This window comes from Agelaius tricolor, unplaced genomic scaffold (genome assembly GCF_023055355.1).
Source record: "Agelaius tricolor isolate 1412-34295 unplaced genomic scaffold, bAgeTri1.0.p SCAF_6, whole genome shotgun sequence".
NCBI lineage: Eukaryota > Metazoa > Chordata > Aves > Passeriformes > Icteridae > Agelaius > Agelaius tricolor.
In genome coordinates, this window is record NW_027269266.1 from 30,063,605 (window position 1) to 30,082,094 (window position 18,490).

Sequence of the window (18,490 nt, forward strand, 5' to 3'; positions counted from 1 at the left end):
GTCACTACCAACCACCCACCACGTAGGTGTAAGTTCAAACGTTCCCTCTCTGGTGTCAGGCAAAACCAGCATGGTTGGGTACTTGATTTTTGCCAGCACAGGCTCAGGAGCCTTCAGATGAACTGCCCCCATAACCCAGCTGCAAGAACGCTCACCTCTGCCACAAGAACTCTAGCAAACAGCAGAAGGGCAAAAATATCCAAGATTGCTGCAGCTATTTCAGTGAATGCAGATGCAGGAACAAAACCCCAAATATTAGCAAATAGTCAGCAAATCAGCTGTGAACGATGACGACAAATGGCTAAAAATGTCAATATAGAGTGCATATATTATTGAATAAGAAAATCCATTAAAATCTTAATTCATTCAGAAGCAATTTGTAATTAAAGACACACTTTTATAGTTTTCAATAACTAAAGGATCTTTAATGTTTCAAGTACAAAAAGTCAAAATTAAAATTCTGTGCTCTGATTATGATTTATGAAAATACCTCCCAGTAAATTGCATTAGCTTACTGTTCGAAAAATGCCTGTCTTTCTGACAACTTTTTAAAGTTTTCTTTTAATAGGTTGCACACAGATTGTCCATGATTGTGTGTACAAGTGCACAAAGGTATGTTTTTAATGTCCCTATAATTTTATGTCCCTGCTCCCAGAGAGCCCTGCTTTTACCACTGCCTGCACAAGAAGGTAGGTCATCCAGTAATTTCCCAACCCTTTTTCCTTCTAGGAGAGCAGTTACTCCTTTCTGGTACAAGACATTCAAACTATTTCCTCTTTGTTTCTTGAAACTGATTTTCTGATTTTACAAGTGGCCCACTGGGAAAAGCACCAGACTGTTCAGTGTACCTCAGTTTTATTCCTGAACATGGTGTGGTCACCACCTTCAGTGAGGCATTTCCCTTCCCATGCAATGGGAACGACCATGAGCAGGCTCTGGAAGCACTTTGATACCCACAGGTAAAAATCTGCTACCAGCTAAGGGCTAGAAGCTCACAAGCTCTCCTCCACGTACCCAGGGCAGCCCCACTCCAAGTTCAAATACCTATAGGACATTTAAAACACAACAAATCTAGAGTAAAACTGCCAACTTCTGCTTTTCTTGCTTCCGAGGTTGTCTGAGAGCAGGAGCAGCCTTGAGGGTGGGTGAACAAGCTCTGCTTAAAGAATTTTGCATTACAGCCTTAACAGTTTGAGGATCTGCAGCGCTGTGGTTTGTGTTGGCAGCGCTCCGTTACGTGACCTCTTGGGAACAATAATAGTTTCACTGACAGTAGCTCTTGGCACAAACCAGTGCCAACCTACTATGAACCAGAGAGTGGGAGTTCTTAACCACTTCCAGAAGAACAGCTGTAATTTACTTTTTTGTAGGGGAAAACTATTAAAGCATAACTACTTTAGTTTCATGAAGCAGCCAAAGCCTTGCTGTACAGAGAGCCGAAAAGCACTCAATACGCAAAGAAAGAATAAAGCTTTCCCTTAGATCACACAAGTAATTTTTTGGCAAAATAGATCAGGAACTCCTCAAGTGCTCTTGGCAAAGCCTCAGAAATACTTGGAACTGGCTACCAGCACCTTCAAACAGTCTGCAGAATGAGATCTACTAACTCTGATCACCTTTCAAATCTTTAGTCTGGCCATTAAAGCAGGAAAAAATGAAAACTCAAGTGCAAACCACTCCAAAGGGAGGTTTGTCACATCTGAGATGAGAAGGGACCTGAGAAACACAGCAGCTCAAAAATATCTGAATTTTTCAATGTAGCAGAAACCACTGCATGTCTATCATTCAATCCCAACTGCTTGGCACATAAGGCAACGTGGAAAGCAGTGTGCAATAACTGCTAGATATGGAATATGATTCGAACATGAAGAGTCTAGAATACATGAGCAACCACCAAAAGCTGCTAAGGTAAATTTAGCTCTCACCAGACTGAGAGGTTACAGAATCAGAAAATATATATGGAAGACAGGGGAGTTTTGTGTATTTCTTTTTGCCTCAGTAAAATTGCTCAAGTGTCAAGTAGCTAAGAGATGTAAAATTTTCTTAATATTATAAAATCAAAATCAAATAATACAAATGACATATGTTGTAAAAATTAATCTCATAAGAAAGTAAAAGATGTGCTCAGCATCCCAACAAGGTCACAGATACAGTTCAGACATCTTTAGACAGGAACCTCCTTTGTGAAAATAAGTTCAAGAAAGGAACATAGCCTTTCAAGTGAGGCAAGACTTTCACCCTAATGAGGCAGATTTCCTTAATTTTATTCTTTATCCTTAAATTTATTTACCTGCCTTTCTTCTGATATATATCTTTATTTTCATTCTTTATTCACACAAACAATTGTTTGCACACATTTGATATTATTAGCACATGGATATGTCACATCAGGTTTATGCTGTGTTATTTTAAATTTTCTTGCTGCAGATTTAGTCACTCTAAATTTAATTAAGTCTACAAGTCATTCTTCCTACTTTGTAGGAAGCTTGATCCCTATGGGGAAGGGTTTTCTTTATCTCATGCGATTTTCCAGCTGGTACGAGAGAATTTTCTCTTTTTGACCTCCAGTTTTGAAAGGATGGACCTTGGTCCAACAAAAGACACTTGAAAATATCACAAATGAAATATGTCCTATTAGGGCTCTCTGCATTTTTTACTTATTTCCAAGACAGCATGGGCCTTCAGAAGTGATCCCTGCACCTCTCCTCAGGCTTAGACTACATTCAGATGTACAGCCAAAGTCAGTTTAAACAAAAAGCCACAAAATTTGACAAGATACTATGGCAAGATTAACATCCTCTGAAATGATAACCCCACTCAAATTCACAGAAAAACAATATATCAAACTGTGTTGCACTAAATCTTTTGTGGAGAAAGTACCTGTGAAAAAACTATTCTAGGCAGCCTAACTAAACAAACAAACAAAAAAATCTTGCTTCAATTTGTCCCACATCAGTCTGTTGTCCTCCATGATGTCGATAATTTCCCTCCAGCAAAACTAGACCTGGCATTTAAAGCAGAAAGTTCCTCTCCCTTTCTTCCATTTTTAAAAATGCATTATAAAGACTTTAAATTATTTTTAAGGCACATTTTCCCCTACAAAAGAAAGATGCTACTCCATAAATAGAAAAAAACCCTCACAATTTGAGAGTCAAAGGATTAGAAGATTTTTCTACTTTCTACATCTGATTAAATTATCTGAATTAATTAACCTTTAATTACATTTGCAACTATTATCTAGTTTTCCATCCCAACAGAAGTCCCACCATATGATATCTATATCCTAGTCAATCTTATTCTCATACACAAAAGCATATGCAAAAGAAGAAAACTGCTTGAGTCTAATTAGCATGAAAAACATGTGTGCAGTGGAAAAAAGTCCACAGTATTACAGCAGAGCAGGGATCTGAGGTGAATTGCATGTTATGAAACTGAACACACATGTCTGTGTAAGATGTGTCTCTTGACAAAGAGGCTGAACTCTCTAAGGTTTCAAAAGAGCTCTGTACATCAGGTGCTGAAAGGAAAATTACTCCTCCAGAGAACTGTTGTTTTAAACCAGAAGTTTTTTGGCTTGAAAGTTGTGGATGACTTTTTCAAGGCTGCTTCAAAATATACACGAGGCAGCCTGCACCTGCAGAATCTGAGATAACCACCCAGGAGAGCACCTCATCCCTCACTGGAGACAGCAGCAGTAGCACTGTAACTATTTTTAAAGAAATGCTCATTAGAACACGTAAGAGTGAAGCAGAGGGACACAATGTGAACAGGAGCTTGCTTATCAGTTGTGTGACCAGGGCATACAAAAGAAAAGCAGAATAGCCTCTGCATTACTCACAGCCAAAGTACAGCTGAGTGTATCCTGAACACAGCAACCTCAAAGAGCCAGCAGAACCACAGTACAATCAGAGGAAAGGACTCACACATCACTGCCTTTCTACATGGTCACATTTCCACCACCTGAGGACAGCCAGCCTGGCAGCCAGCGCTAGGAACAGCACACTTGGAGGAGCTTCTGGTTACCAGACTAAGGAGCAGCTCATGCATTTTGTGTGCTGCTTGAAGATGCACCCTTCTTGCCCTTGGACCAGTGTCCAGAGCCCTGAGGGCTCTTCAGGGTCCTCCTTTATCTACCCATGGAAAGCAACAACATAGAACTGAGCAACCTTCTTCTGCCTCAACCATGTTAAATCTTTATCCTAAGATCCTTGAGGGCATGCTTTGTCCCATGAGAATAAAAGGAAGTAAAGACTGACCAAATTTTTTCAGACCTAGGGGCAAAGAGAATTAACTCTCTTATTCTTCAATATTCTGCATCACAGCCAATGCTTGCAACAATGATCACTTCAAAATGCTGTTACCCTCCTCTCACTTATCCACTGTATCCTAGTTACCAGCCTACTCAGTTTTCAAAGTCACTAATAAACATCATTTTAAGTCAGCAAATGTTTCGTGACCTACGCAAAGCAGGAGGTGGGAGAGATGGGGAACTGCTGTCTTGAAAAGTTGGTTTAAGCAATATACACATGGAAAATTATAATTTAGTTTGAAATCAGGAAAGAAAAATTATCCAAAGTGTATGGCATTGCTCCCTCCAGAGTGACTGATCTGTCAGAGAGCAACAGAGATATTCTATCTGTGTTCCCAGGAACACTAACAAAAAGCAAGATGTCAGTGACATCCTAACAAACTGCTAGGACATTCAGTTTACTCTCATAAATTCAGCAAAGCAGCCTGGGCAAAGTAGGCAATTTCTGTTCAAACTCTTCCAACTTCTTCACCATGACAATCTCCAAAGCCCATCCAGCTCCATCACGTATTCTGCAGCAAGGCCCTAGAGCAGACTGATGGCAAATCACCGCTAACTGCAAGAGACCTTCATTTTGAGATACTCTGTCTTCAAAAAACAGTTGATGCTCACTCCCATCACTTTGCTCACTGCTCCATCCTTTCCCACACTGCTTTTTAGAGGTGATTTCAAACCATCCTTATCTCAATGGAACAACCATCACAAACCACAAGGGCTTCATCCATTTTATCCAAACTAACCTAAGCCTGTGGGTTAACTATGTTTTGGTAGCTTGTCCAGCACTAGAAATAACTGTACCAAAATTGAAAGGAGCTTATAAAACTGTTTGGTACATAGATACACACACAGAGACTTCTTCAAAATGCAAAGCTTTCAAAAAAAGAACAGAAATTTTTCACCTCTATTTAATCTATTTTCTGGTTTTTCTTTATGCAATGTCATAATGTCCTTTTTGGAAACTGGACACACCAGCAGAAGTTAACTGAAGAGGGCCTCTAGGACATTATTCCTGGTCAATAAACCCTTGCCTTGGAATTCACCTCCCTGCTCCCTCCATCAGGATATGATCAAAAGATCAGATGGGTTCATGAACAACAAAGTAATGGGAATGGAAACACTCTGGGGTTTGGAAGATTACATGGGAGGTTTGTTTGCATGTTTTTAGCATGCCTCATGCTTGTTGACGTTTTTAACCTCTTCACTTGTGCCAAGAGATAACAATGACTAACTTAGGAGGGAAAAAGTCATGGTATAAAGAAACAAGCATACACATACTGAAGCGGGAGTTGGCTCAGGCTGAAAAGAAGATGAGTCACAGACCCTCAGCATTTAGCTTTGTTTCTAAAAGTCAGATAACACCAAGAACTGCTAAAGCAAGGGATAAAGATGCAGTCTGTTTTCTTGCTTAACTCAAATTTAAAAAATGTAAAATCAGGTTTCCAGTTTCAGAAGTTTCACAAAATTTACCATTAGCTTTTCAGTGACCAGGGGCAGTTTTTAACAAGAAATTATTGTCTCTGGATAGTTGCTTGGAATTATTTTTATTTACAGAAGGGGCAACTGTGATGTTTCCTTATCAACTCCCACCATCCTGCCATAAATTTTCCTTAACATGTTTTGCTATTAATAAACAACTGAAGTAGGTACTTTTCTACAGCCAAAATAAATGTATTCTCAAAGAGCCTAAGTTCATATTGTTTTTAATCAGACTGATTTAATAGCAGTGTTGCTCTGTTAGCTACACTTGTCTGCTTAAATGCAAAAGACTACTCACTACAAGAGCATTTTGTGCCTCTGTTTTTAATGAAGTGCTTTACAAGAATAGAGAACAAATGTCCGCAATGTGACATTCTTCAAAAGTCTTTGTAGGTTTACCTGTTAAATAGGTCTGTTCCTAATAACAGTTCTGCCATAAAATTGCCTAAGCAGAAAAATAAAAAGAAATTATTTTAAAAAGAACAAAAAATGACACCTTTCCTTACTGGTCTTTCTTCTTTGATGTATTGGAGCAGTAGCTACTTCTTAACAACCTATTTTCCACTCCATCACTAGAGTTTTTAAAGAAAGTAGCGATAGGAGCAGAGTCAAGAAATACCCTTGCACAGACCTCTGCTCAGAGATTACTTGACAATGTTGATGGTTGCTAGTCTGTGGAAAGCCTCCCAAACACTTGTCCACCCACCAAACAGGAGCTTTAGTGGTCATGAATATTCTTACATTCCTTAGAAGAACAGCAAAGCCTTTGACAGAGCATGTTGCAACAAACTCAAGACTGACGTGCCATCAGCTGCTTTTCTCAGCTTTTCTCCTATGTTCAGAGAAACACAGAAACACTCCACAGCTGTACCTCCAGCTTCAACAAGGACAGTATGGACTCACCCTAACATAGAAAACTCCTCAAAGGGAGCTAAAGCAGCCCTCCATGTGTAGACAAAACAGTGTGGTTGATCAAAAACACAGAAATAATCAAGGACGAGAACAGGACTAAATGGACTGTTTTCATTGTGAAAAGGAAAACACAAAGATGCCCCAACATTGTATCCTGGGCTGGATGCTGTTTCATGAAACATATTTATGATGTCAGCATCAAGATAAGCAAATTTTCAAACAAATTTGGTTAGTCACAATCAGAAGCCTATAAACAGCTCCAAACAGACCTAGTCAAGGTAGGCAAGTAAACAGTGCTAAATTATGTTTATCCACATCAAAAGCAAGGAAAAGTATGCTGACAATTTATGCTGCTTTAAAATTATTTATATCAGCTAAAAGAAAGCAACCTGAATGGCTGGGAAGACATTTTGTGTGAAGTACTAATCAGTGGCCCCAGGAGTTCTGCAGAGATAGCAGATTGTCAGGATGAAAATCCTACATGATGGGGAGAGGGAGGAAATTGCATGATTTATATAAAACAGTGGTGCACCCTCATCTAGGATATTACATTCAGCACAAGCCATCACTAGTTCAAAGAGACACTGCAGAAGCAGGCAGAGTTCAAAACAAGGTAACAAAAATGATTACAGCATGGAACGAGTCATCTAGAGAGATTGGAATTGCTTGCTTGAAAAACAGCTGTAAAAAAGAATAAAAAAGTTAAATGTACAGGAGTTGGAAGTTCCCTGCCTCATAGGAACAGAGGAAGGGTCCCTGAAATTAAAGGTAGAAAATTGAAAACTGATCAAAACTAAATATTTTTATCAACAACAGAATATAACAAAACTCAGTTTTCCTTCCCTTGTAAAGTTATTGTCACCAGACCCCACAGAGAAGGTTTGTGAATTTATGTTCCAAGATGAGTCTGAAAACAAAACACTATCCAGATTCATTAAAAGACTGGCCTTGCAGGTGCACAACATGAAAAGCTGTAACTAAAATGGTTAATGTTAACAAGCCCCCAGCACCAGAGTATAAACTATCTGACTATTTGAAACTAGGGGGAAAACAAACAAACAAACAAACAAACAAAAAAATCAAAAAGAAAACACAAAACAAAAAAAAAGTGTGGGAGACAGGCAATACAACATTTGCCCACACACTGTCTTGAAATCACAAGAAACATTGTATTTATGGCTAAAACTGTTACCTGTTAGATTAACCTTATAACTTATGGGTACAGGACTAGATGAACCATCATCTTGACCCACTACAGTATGTTTTTATCTACTCTAGGTTCCTCTGAAAGAATTGCTTTAGGTTTTCTTAAATAAAACCTCCACCAGTATAGTGTAAATATTTTTTGCCACACTGAATTGCAAATGATCAGTTTATAAATGGAACTCTTTAAGCAGGCCTTCAGGTAATTTCTCAGCTTATGCATCCACTGTATGAACTGAGGCCAGATATCTGAAAGGAAAAATAACAAAGAGACATCACTCCTGCTATTCAGCTTGGAGACTCACCAATATTAATGCATGTCCTGGCAACCTAAGAGACCTATTGATTTGCAACCATTCGTTCAAGTGCAGTGAAAGCCATAATTAGATAAATAGCTTTGGTAAAACTAATCTGAAACTCATTTGTTTTGTTTAATAGGATAAAACAAGAAATTAAATATCTGCTCAATGTTCCTTAGTATTATTCAGTACAATAGTAAAAATATAAATAAAGACATATTAATTTGACTGCCATTATTATTTTTTGCATTTTATGTATTTTGTTGCAGCAATTGCCATCAAAGGCCATAAACACAGACACTATTTATGAATTACTGTGCTCCAACAGGCTGAGTGTTTTTATCAATCTCTTTTATACCTGTGGAAGAAAGATAACAGGTCTTTTAATCATTTGCAGACACTCTTTGAGCTGACAGAGTATAACTTTAAGATGATCTGCACGGTATACGTTTTTCAAGTATCAAAATTACAACTTTAACATAATTATGCCATTCTTGGCCAATGGGAATTTAACTCTGTTTAAGTTTTTAAAAGTGTTTATAACAGTTAAATCTAACAGGATTATTAATTTTTGTTTCTTAAGTAACTTTTTCCCAACAAAATGCAAGGAAGGCTACTTTAGAGTATTCCCACACACAAATCAGTGCTAGCACTGACAGATGTTACAGTTTATCCTGCTTAAGTCAAAACACACTTAAGCTTGGGATAGGTTCTGTCCTCCTCTTTCTTCTTTGGCAGCTAAGTACTCAATTCTGCTTCTGTTCCTGTTAGGGCTTGGGTCTCGGGCATCCTTCCTTAACAAACACCACACAACACAGTTTGTCCTGCAACACAGATCCAGCATCAGACTCACAGCCCACACCCCCAGATTTATTTTTACTGTCAGGAGGCTTCAGGCACTGCAGAAATGACAGACCACAACAAAGCACTGGATTGTATATGAGCTGGGATCAAGAGCAAGTCTAAGTGATACTTTTGTCTCATTCCTTCAGCCACCCAATAAACAACAGCTTTGCAACTTTCAGAGCTGTGTGTGTGTGCATTGTTTTCCCCCCACTTCTTTCCATATTTTAAAAATCAATTGATGTATCACTGAACTGGATTCACCTATGGGATGAAATGGAGCATCTGCTCAGCAGTGTGCAGTAGCAGTCTATTGCAGCAAATGATTACCACGTCCATCTGAAATTACAAAGTGTTTTAGGTCCACTGAGTCTAGCTCTCTTGGTGAGAACTTGGCCAGAAAACCACAATTAAATGCTTATCATCTTAAAAAATGTATAAACAAACCCCAAACACCTGCTCTCTCTCCCTCCCCCAAAGCCACATAATAAATCCTTGATGTTCACAAGTGGTCTGGACCTCAATTTTCTGTTGGGGTTTTCTGTGGGATTTGAGGTTTGGGGTCCTCTTTTTTTGTTTGTTTCAGTTTTTAACCCAAAATACTCCTCCCTCCTCCTCAATATTGACCTACAAACTGCACACCATGTACTTCATCATGGAGGGCACAGTTTAACATACATTTCTTCCACCAGTGGTATCAATTCAAGCAGCCACTGCTCCTTGCTTGGTGCCACTCAGTCCACAGTCAGAGTGCTGATACTGACACATGCACGACCTGCAGAGAGGCTCAGAAGGGGCAGCTGATGGAGAAGTTACCACAATAAAACACACACACACACACACACAGATAAATCACATCCCATAATTAAACAAAAGACTCTCAACTATTTCTTTCTTTATTGCTCTAACTCGTGTATCCCATGTATGTCTCAGTCACATAAAGGCTTGAGTATGAGGTTCAGGAAGCAGGGAAAGAAAGGCAGTCTCCTCAACAGCAAGGGGAAAAAAAGTTGCATTCCTGACAATCAGTATTTCAAGAAAGGAAATAATCTGGCATTTTAAGATTTAATGGGTTAATTCAGTTCTAAAACTGAAGGCAGAAGATCCTTACTGATGCTATGAATACACATCTACTGCTATTTATAGAGATTGAAGGGCTTTTTTCTCCTCCAATCAGCATAATATTTTCTTTTAGCACTAAAAGTAAAAAAAACTATATTGACTTTTAATCAGTTAGACCACTGAGTCTCTCTGTAAGAAAATATCTTTCAAAATAGGAATTAATCAGAAAAAATTCCATAGCATGGGATTTAAATTATTAAATTAATAATTGACCTTAGCTTAATACAATGTCTAGAAGAGGATCATTTTACAAGGTCAAACTAACCCAAACCAAACAATAAGTTAACTGAGTTAAAAGTCATTGTGACAATTATGAATAGCTACTGCATTTTATGCCTAGAATTTGCAAATACTCACATCCTGCTTCCATGGCTTTTAACTTTAGAGCCCAAATGACTTCTATTTTATCCTTAAACTCATGCCAAAAACACAGGTGTAACAAAAAATGTTTAAATAAAAAGGTGTCTTGGATAAAGTTTATACCCCAGAAACTCAACATATTCTGCTTTTCTTTTTTTTCTCTTCTTTTCCCCTTTTGAAAAGCTATCACTGTCTTTTCAGCATTTTCATCTGTATAAAAATGCACAGCTTGTTTTGCAATTTCCTCACGGCGCAAATGGAATTCAAGCCACTGGGGACATACAAGTAACAACAGCTGAATACAAATCTTAACAGAGTTTGTCATAATTGTACAGTATGGTCTTGTTCATTCATCCTGGCAGCTGGGAAATCTACTGTGAATTAACCAATAATACAGGTTTGTAACCAAGCAAATTAAAGTACAAAATTCCACTAAGTGAATTTTGTTTGTTTTCCTGTAAGTATGCATTCAGCTCACTTTAAATCAAGAATTTCAACAGGATGTAACACTAGCAGAAATTTTACAAAGACACTAATTTTACTTCCAGTGGAGTTGATCTTATTTCCTACATAGACTTCCTTGATAGGTTTCCAAGCCATACACAGCAGTACCACACCTGAGGATCTGCAAGTTACATCCCTTAGGAAGGGGTGCAAAACCAAAAGTGAAACCACTGAGATCCAACCAGACAAAAAACATGCAAGGATGATCAAACTTGCTTCTGCAATCCTTAACTGAAGGCTTTATTTTCAACACAAGAGAATAGACACTTAAAGTCTAAGCACAGGCAAAATGAGCTCAAGGTATTTTCAGCTGGAGCCCAATTTGCAGCCTGGGAAAGGGGTTACAGTCAAGTCTGGTTTATGGTAGGCAGGTCAAAAAAGAGGCTTATCAGGATGTGCTCTGGACCAAAGCAGAGAAAGGAAACAGAGCCTCTCCCATAGTTTAAAGCAAGCTGCTGCATTTTTGGTGTGTCCAGGAATCTGTGTTAATTTTATGCAGCTCCCATGAACACAAGCCACATGATGGCACCTATTCCCCATGTGTTGGCAGTGGCACCAGCTAGTGCTGCATCTGGACTTTCCCAGGGATGCTAAATAGCAGCTGACTGTCAGTCCAGGAATTGCCAGCCTCACTCCCAGCACCAGTGTAAGACCACAGGCAGTGGGTATCATCCTGTCAATCAGGCTAATCCCCAACCTCAGGGAGAAAAATAGCTTTGCATTCTGCAAAACTTACTAGGTTACTTCCTGGGGCAGAAGTATGGGTTTACTTTCCATTTCATTCAACTGTAGTTAATCAAATCCAGGCATAATTTCTCAGATGTCATAACACATGGGTTAATTAAGAAGTATTCTCAATTTAATAATTTACTGAAGACTGACTATGAAACAAATTATTATGCAAATAAACACATGAGGCACTGAAATTTCCCACCAGCTACCATGGTCACTGTTGCTAAAGCTATTTTATCCATTGCTCAATATTTCATGCATCACCAATCACAGAGCTGACAAATTTAAGGATACTATATGTGATATGTGGAAGATAATTTTCTTAATCGAATACATCTAGCAGGAATACATAATAATCCTGGTTACAATAGGAAAAATTCAAGATTACTTACCACAACTATTTTTAGTCACTTAATAGCTGCTAAAGTGATGGGGATATTAACTTACTGAGTAGAACCTCTGTGGCAGACTTGAAAGTAAAATGTCACCAATATCAATCAATCAACTTCAATAATCCTTCTGACAATAAAACTTCCAACCCACTGAGTCAATCCAGCACTTTTGTGAGCTGATTTCAGCCAGTACAGCATCCATACAAAACATTGTTGCATCTTTCTAATGCAGAAGAAATGTCAAAATTAAAGTCTCCATAGTATATAAAAACATAGATACCGGGGAAATTATTATGATTTTTTTTTCTTCTCATTAGCAAGACTGGTAAAAAGAGCATAAAGGTGCTAATGAAATGTGTTGATGGCACAAAATTGGAGGTATTGTCAAAACCAATGTAAACAGAATGGTGTACTGGAAGATTAGGACCCTTCAAAAAGTGCAATATTAGGAAAAGAGTGTAATTCAATAGCATGAAGTACAAGGTCACTCAGGCACCATGAAGATGAGAAGCTGCCAACAAGGGTATGGACTGCCATAAATGTCAGTCATTTGCAAGAGGATTATCTGAGTACAGAGCAGATCTATATGCTCAGCTCAATCAAAACCCGAATATCAACCACCACCACGATGCAGCCATGGAAGGAAGGACAGTAAATTCTGAGTGTTTCCAGCTGCCAGTTTCTAATGTCCTGGCAAAACCTCATCAACAACACTATAGTCTCCCCAGCTGCCAAAAGAATTGATTAGAGAATAGCTACTTGAATGACATAAGCAACTGAAACCTCCTAACAGGAGATGAAGAAAAGTTTAGCAGAATGTAGGTTGAGAGGATCTGATGCTTCATTTAATTAAAACAGATTGCATATAGTTTGATTTTTCTCTTCTGCCAAAGAGGAGTTGTCTCCAACAGCATGACAACCGCTAGTGCCAGAATACATGATAGATATCCCTAATGCACTCCAACCCTCCAGCTATTTTCAGCTTGGGAACCTTCTGTGTCTGATGGGGTTTATGTATCCTCAATACATTTCTGTTCCATGAACTTCTCCAGACTCACCCTGAACTCATGTAGACTTTTAGCAGCTGTACCACAGGTTCTGTAGTTTATTTTCAACCTGTAACCCTACAGTCAGCTACATCTTGACAGACATACAGCAAAGTAGCTGCTCAAAACAAAGCTAAGGTGAAGACAGTCTGAGAACATCTGCCTGGCCAAAGACCTCTAGGAAACTCACAAAAGTAACTACAAGGTCTCAAAAGAGAAAATAGTCTCTTCAATATCTCTTCAACTTTGATCAAGCCAAAAGGTACATCCCATGAGGGAGGTTTCTATAGACCAGCAGGATCTTTCACAAAATCAGGGTAATGTGGTTGGACACCATGACGTCCAAAAGGTTTTCCAGATCCATTATTGTGACAAAGAGCAACATTGATGCTCATGTATAACAGTATTTTACTGTTATACATGAACCTAGAAAGCAGAAGAGGTGATTAAAAAGGTGTGTGCCTCTGTGTGTGCAAGATGATTCATCCTCCTTCTGAGCACCTCCAGTGTCAGGTCCATAAAGAATAAAACGGAGTGTGGCAAAAACAAGTTTTGCCATGATGAAGTGGCCTGCAGGACCTCACTGCTGGTGCTTCCAGAGGCACAGAACTGTATTTCATCACTAGTCAAAAGAGAAAAGGAGAGAGAAGAAGATATCTTTAACAAGCAGCAGGAAGAGCAGCAAAGACAGTTCATAAGCAGAGTACTCATGCCTCCTACACATACACTCAACACATAATGCTAGGAGGCAAACTGGGAAACTGGAAGAGTCTTTCCAGAGAATTTGAGAAAGGACATAGTGGAAGGGAACAGTTCCACAGGGCACAATGACCCACTGCAACAGATCCCTCTTCTGCCTCTGCACAAGCTCTGACACACACCCAGCTACCACAGCAAAGGTTGCATTTTCTGCTATTTTATCCAGCAGAGGATGATGAGTAAAACCTTCACCTCACAGCTCACTGCGCAAATGCAATGTAACCATCCACGCCATCTCGGATAACTGTGCTACGCCTGTCCTAAGACTGAATTTAAGGGAAAAAAACATCAAGGACAAGGTCAATGTACAGTTCAAAGTTCAAAAGCTTTAAAAGAAACATTGGGCTCCCCTAGACAAGGAACTGGATGTTTGTTTTATCTAAATGACTGAAGCAGTGGAGTGTACTGTTCACAGCACAGAAACATCCAAGCAGGATGGTTACTGAAACTTTTTCTACAAGGTGCTTTTCCATCTCCAAGTTCTTTACATGTATTAGTACTGGACATATCCCAAGACAGAAAGCAAAAAATACCTATTTGCTCTCCAGTTTTGGGGGTCACTGAACTGAGAGGGAAATCTAATTTTGTTACACTGTATTTTCAATTATCCTCATCTCTGGTCACAACTTTCAGATAGTCTAGTGTGAAGGGTGAAGGACTGAGATATCCAAATAGATTGAAAACATTTATTTCACCCCATACTGATTTTCAAAATGTAATCAATTCTTTTTGTGTATACTACCCTCTACTACACAATGCTTTCCTTTCCCCTGAAGCCCAGGAAGTATTTGAACAGCATGAAGTGAAGTACATCCTTAAAACAATTATAATACCCTTAACACTTCCATTATATTTTATTATCCATAGTCCCCAGGCATGCACACATGTAGATTATCTGTGCTTTATAGATGTGGAGGCGAACTGCACTGCAGGCAGTCCCTGAGCAAGTCAGCATCAGAAGCAGAACCCCTGTTCAGGGGTCATAATATTTTTCTAGGAAATTAAACAAGCCAGAATTTCAGCTGGTCAGCATTTACTTGAAAACAGCTCACCTAAGTGAGCAACACTCCTGATGAAACCAGCTGGACAAATAAGGCTCTCAGCTTGGTGTTTGAACAAGCAAAAAGGCACAAAGAAAAGTCACTGGAGAGGAAGAACAGACTAAGTTTTTTTCATAAGCAAACAAAACCTTCTGAAAATTAACTTTGGATTAACTTGAAATATTTTGTTGAGGTGGGGGGAAAAAGGAATCTTTGTTTCATATGTTATTATTACTGCTTTGTCCAACCTTATTTTAAGACTTAAAATTTTAGGGTCATGTTTAAAAGGCAAAGTATAAAAATGCTGCATTTTATTGTTCTAACATGTTTTTCTCTCCCAAATACTCTCCTTCTCTGGGTTTAAATTATTAATCAGATTAAACAGAAGTACATGAAAAGTGTCATGCCTCTAAAAGTCCATTTCTGGGGGGAAAAGGCACATGCACAGAGCAGGCAGGAATCAACACAGGATACTACCAACAAAAACAAACTGCTCCCTAGATGATCACACATATAGGGACGCTCCATGCACTTCAGGTGCCCAGTTTGTCTCCAAAGGGAGCAAGTGAATTAACAACCCTGCTGGAATTTTGTATGACCTTCTCCTTGGAACACCCCCCAGGCACTTATGCTGCTGAGTAATTCCATCTGCAGGATAGTCCCTGCAAACCCAGAGATGGCAGAGCACAGTATCCCCACTCTCCACATGGGACCAAGACACTGTAGCAGCTATACAGCATCCCCACACAGCATCTTCCACTGATCCAAGGTCACAGAGTCATAGAATGGGTTGGGTTGGAAGGGACCTTCTTAAAGACAATCTAATTCCAACCCCCTTGCCATGGGCAGGGACACCATCTGCTAGACCAGGTTGATGATCAAAGCCCTATCCAATCTGCCCTTGAACATTTCCAGGGACGGGGCATCCACAGCTTTTCTGGGCAATCTCTTGCAGTGTCTCACCACCCTTACAGTAAAGAATTTCTTCCTAGCAGAAGATCCACTGGGCTGATTCCAGACTGCCTTACAGACTCACCATCCTCCCTCCAGTCTTCCTACCAAGACAGATGGTACAAGAAAAACTTTACAAGATGACCCACAGGGTCCCGGGAGGTGAAGCCATAGCTGACACCACCACTAAATCTGTCACACTGTGTTTGCTGATCCATAACACAGAACATCAGCAAAGGCAGGCAGAGTCTTGCCGGAACTCTGTGAAACAAGAGAGGACCAAGGGCTCATCAAGCACAAGTGAGGAGCTGTAAGACCCAGGAGCTACCCAGGCTTCTCACCGGGATGTTAACTCACCCACAGCAAATATTTACAGAGTAACTGTTGTACCACTCACTTGTCAAATGCTTTCAGTAGTGGTGAGGAATAACCACGAGAGTAAACCTGAGGCTGCTCTCTGCGTGGTATCTCCCTGAAGTGCCATGAATTTGTTTTGTTAAAACAGTGTTTCAGACCCGCCTGTGAACTAAAGCTGCCACCAGCAGCAGTTCTGCACTGCTTCTCTCCTCCTCACTGCACACTTACTCCATTGCTTTGGTCGTATGCTTCTAATGAGGAACAAACCACACAATTTAGAAAAGGACTTTCTTCATTGGAAGAAGGGTATCTGTCACAAATATCCTCCTAGGGTAAAGTAAGACTTAGCTGTTTAACTGATTCTCCTTAGCTCTGTGTTCATATGGACAACTTGGATTGTAATCAGGTGGATTAATTCACCAGAACAATAAAAATCATTAGGCATCTCCATACAGGTTAGTCTTTGAATGTGCTGGAGGAAAAAAATTACTGTAAAACTGGAATCTGAATCCACATTACTTAAAAATAGCTATTCTACTGTGAATTTATATCCTACCTTAATCCTAATTATCTTCCTTGCCTATATATCCTCTTATAACAAAGCATTCACCCAGGAAGTTTGGTTTGAAATTCACACCCTGGTATATTTCACAATAACTTCCCCATGCAGAGAAATCATTTATTTACATGGGCAAAGTACTGCAAAGTTGATGAGGGTACAAACACACACCATGCTGACTTCCCCCAACTCTCTGCACAGGTGTTGATCAGTGCACTGAAACAAAACAGCAGCTCGCATGACTCCCAACACAGACAGATCCAACCCCATGCAGATTAACCCACTCCTCCATTTCGACTGCTCAGGAGATGGGTTGCAATCCAGCATTGGCCTGCAAGTGAGGTCGGACCAGACTGACTGCCACTGATCTGATGGCAATGCCACCCCCGATACGGCTCCAGTCACAGCTGGAAGAGCTCGGAGCCACGGGCAGCTGCCTGCCGGTGCAGTTCCCAGCCGCAGCAGTGTCACACTGTACTTCACCAGAGCACTGACTGCCCTGCGGAGACACACCCCCAGCCTTTTTAAAAATGGGTGAAATTGAGAGAAATTTGGACGGGGATCTCGGTCACGCCCACCTGACCCCACGGCCTCACTGTCAGGAGACACGCGAGGTTGAGGGCCAGGCGTGTGCATCCCAACTTCACTCCATCCCAGCTTCACACGCTGGAGTTCGCCGCTGGAACACGCGTGTGCACCGCTGTCGGAGCACAGGGGCACTGTACCTGCTGTCCGCGGAGAGCAGGCACCAGCCCGCACTAGGGGAAGGGACAGAGGGGGACAGCCACTCGAGGAACCCCGAGATGGGACAGGGACGCTTTCTCACCCTAGTATCTCATGTTACACCAGAGCTAGCAGCAGTGGCCGGAGCCCGGGGCCCCCCGTGGGCACCTCTCCCGGTGGGTGCCGAGGTGCTGCCCGGGCATCCTCCCTCCCTCCTCCCTCCCTCATTCCGCCCGTGCCGCCGCCCGGCCCCGCGCCGAGATCCCGCGGCCTCCCGCGCACCGCGGCCCGGCCGGGGGCGCTGCGGGCGGGCCCCGCCTGCCCCGGGCACCGCAGCCCGGCGGGCAGGGCACGGCAGGGCAGGGCAGGGCAGGGCGGGGGCGCTGCCCCGGGCCGCCGGCGGCTCCCTCGCTCTCTCCTCACTCCCTCCCTCACTCACCCGGCCGGCGGCGGCCGCGCTTTTCCTCCGCAGCGTCAGCCCGCTCCGCAGCAGCGCCGGCAGCTCCCGCAGCTTCTGCCGCAGCTGCACCGGCGGCGGCGGCTCCTGGGCTCCGCCGCCGGGGCTCCAGCTTCGGGCCAGCTCCGCGCCCTCACACGGCGACGGCATCTTCACGGAGCCCACGGCCATGCCGCATCCCTGCCGGGCTGCGGCGCGCAGACAGCCCCGCTCTCTCGCCCGGCCGCAGCCCCAGCCCCAGCCCCAGCCGCGCTCCCACCCACAGGCAGGCACTCGGCGGGCGGGCGGGCAGGCGGGCGCTCCCCCTCACGCAGCGCGCAGCACTCGCGCACCTTCCCCCGCACGGCGCGGCCCCAGCGCCGCGGGCAGCCCCGGGCGGCGCAGGAAGCCCCGCCGGCCCTGCACCGCTCCCGCCCCGCGGCTCCGGCGGTGATAAAGTGCAGGTA

The 18,490-nt window shown here is 41.8% G+C and overlaps 1 protein-coding gene across 1 annotated transcript in view; it reads right to left on the bottom strand.

Moving 5' to 3' along the window:
- Positions 1-18,453, bottom strand: part of RAPGEF5 (Rap guanine nucleotide exchange factor 5) — a 157,736-nt gene extending 139,283 nt beyond the window's left edge. Inside the window, exon 1 of the mRNA XM_071429179.1 lies at positions 18,027-18,453. Within this exon, the coding sequence (XP_071285280.1) occupies positions 18,027-18,215 (189 nt within the window). The 5' untranslated portion in view covers positions 18,216-18,453. The remainder of the gene's footprint in view (positions 1-18,026) is intronic.
- Between the last annotated feature and the right edge of the window lie 37 nt (positions 18,454-18,490).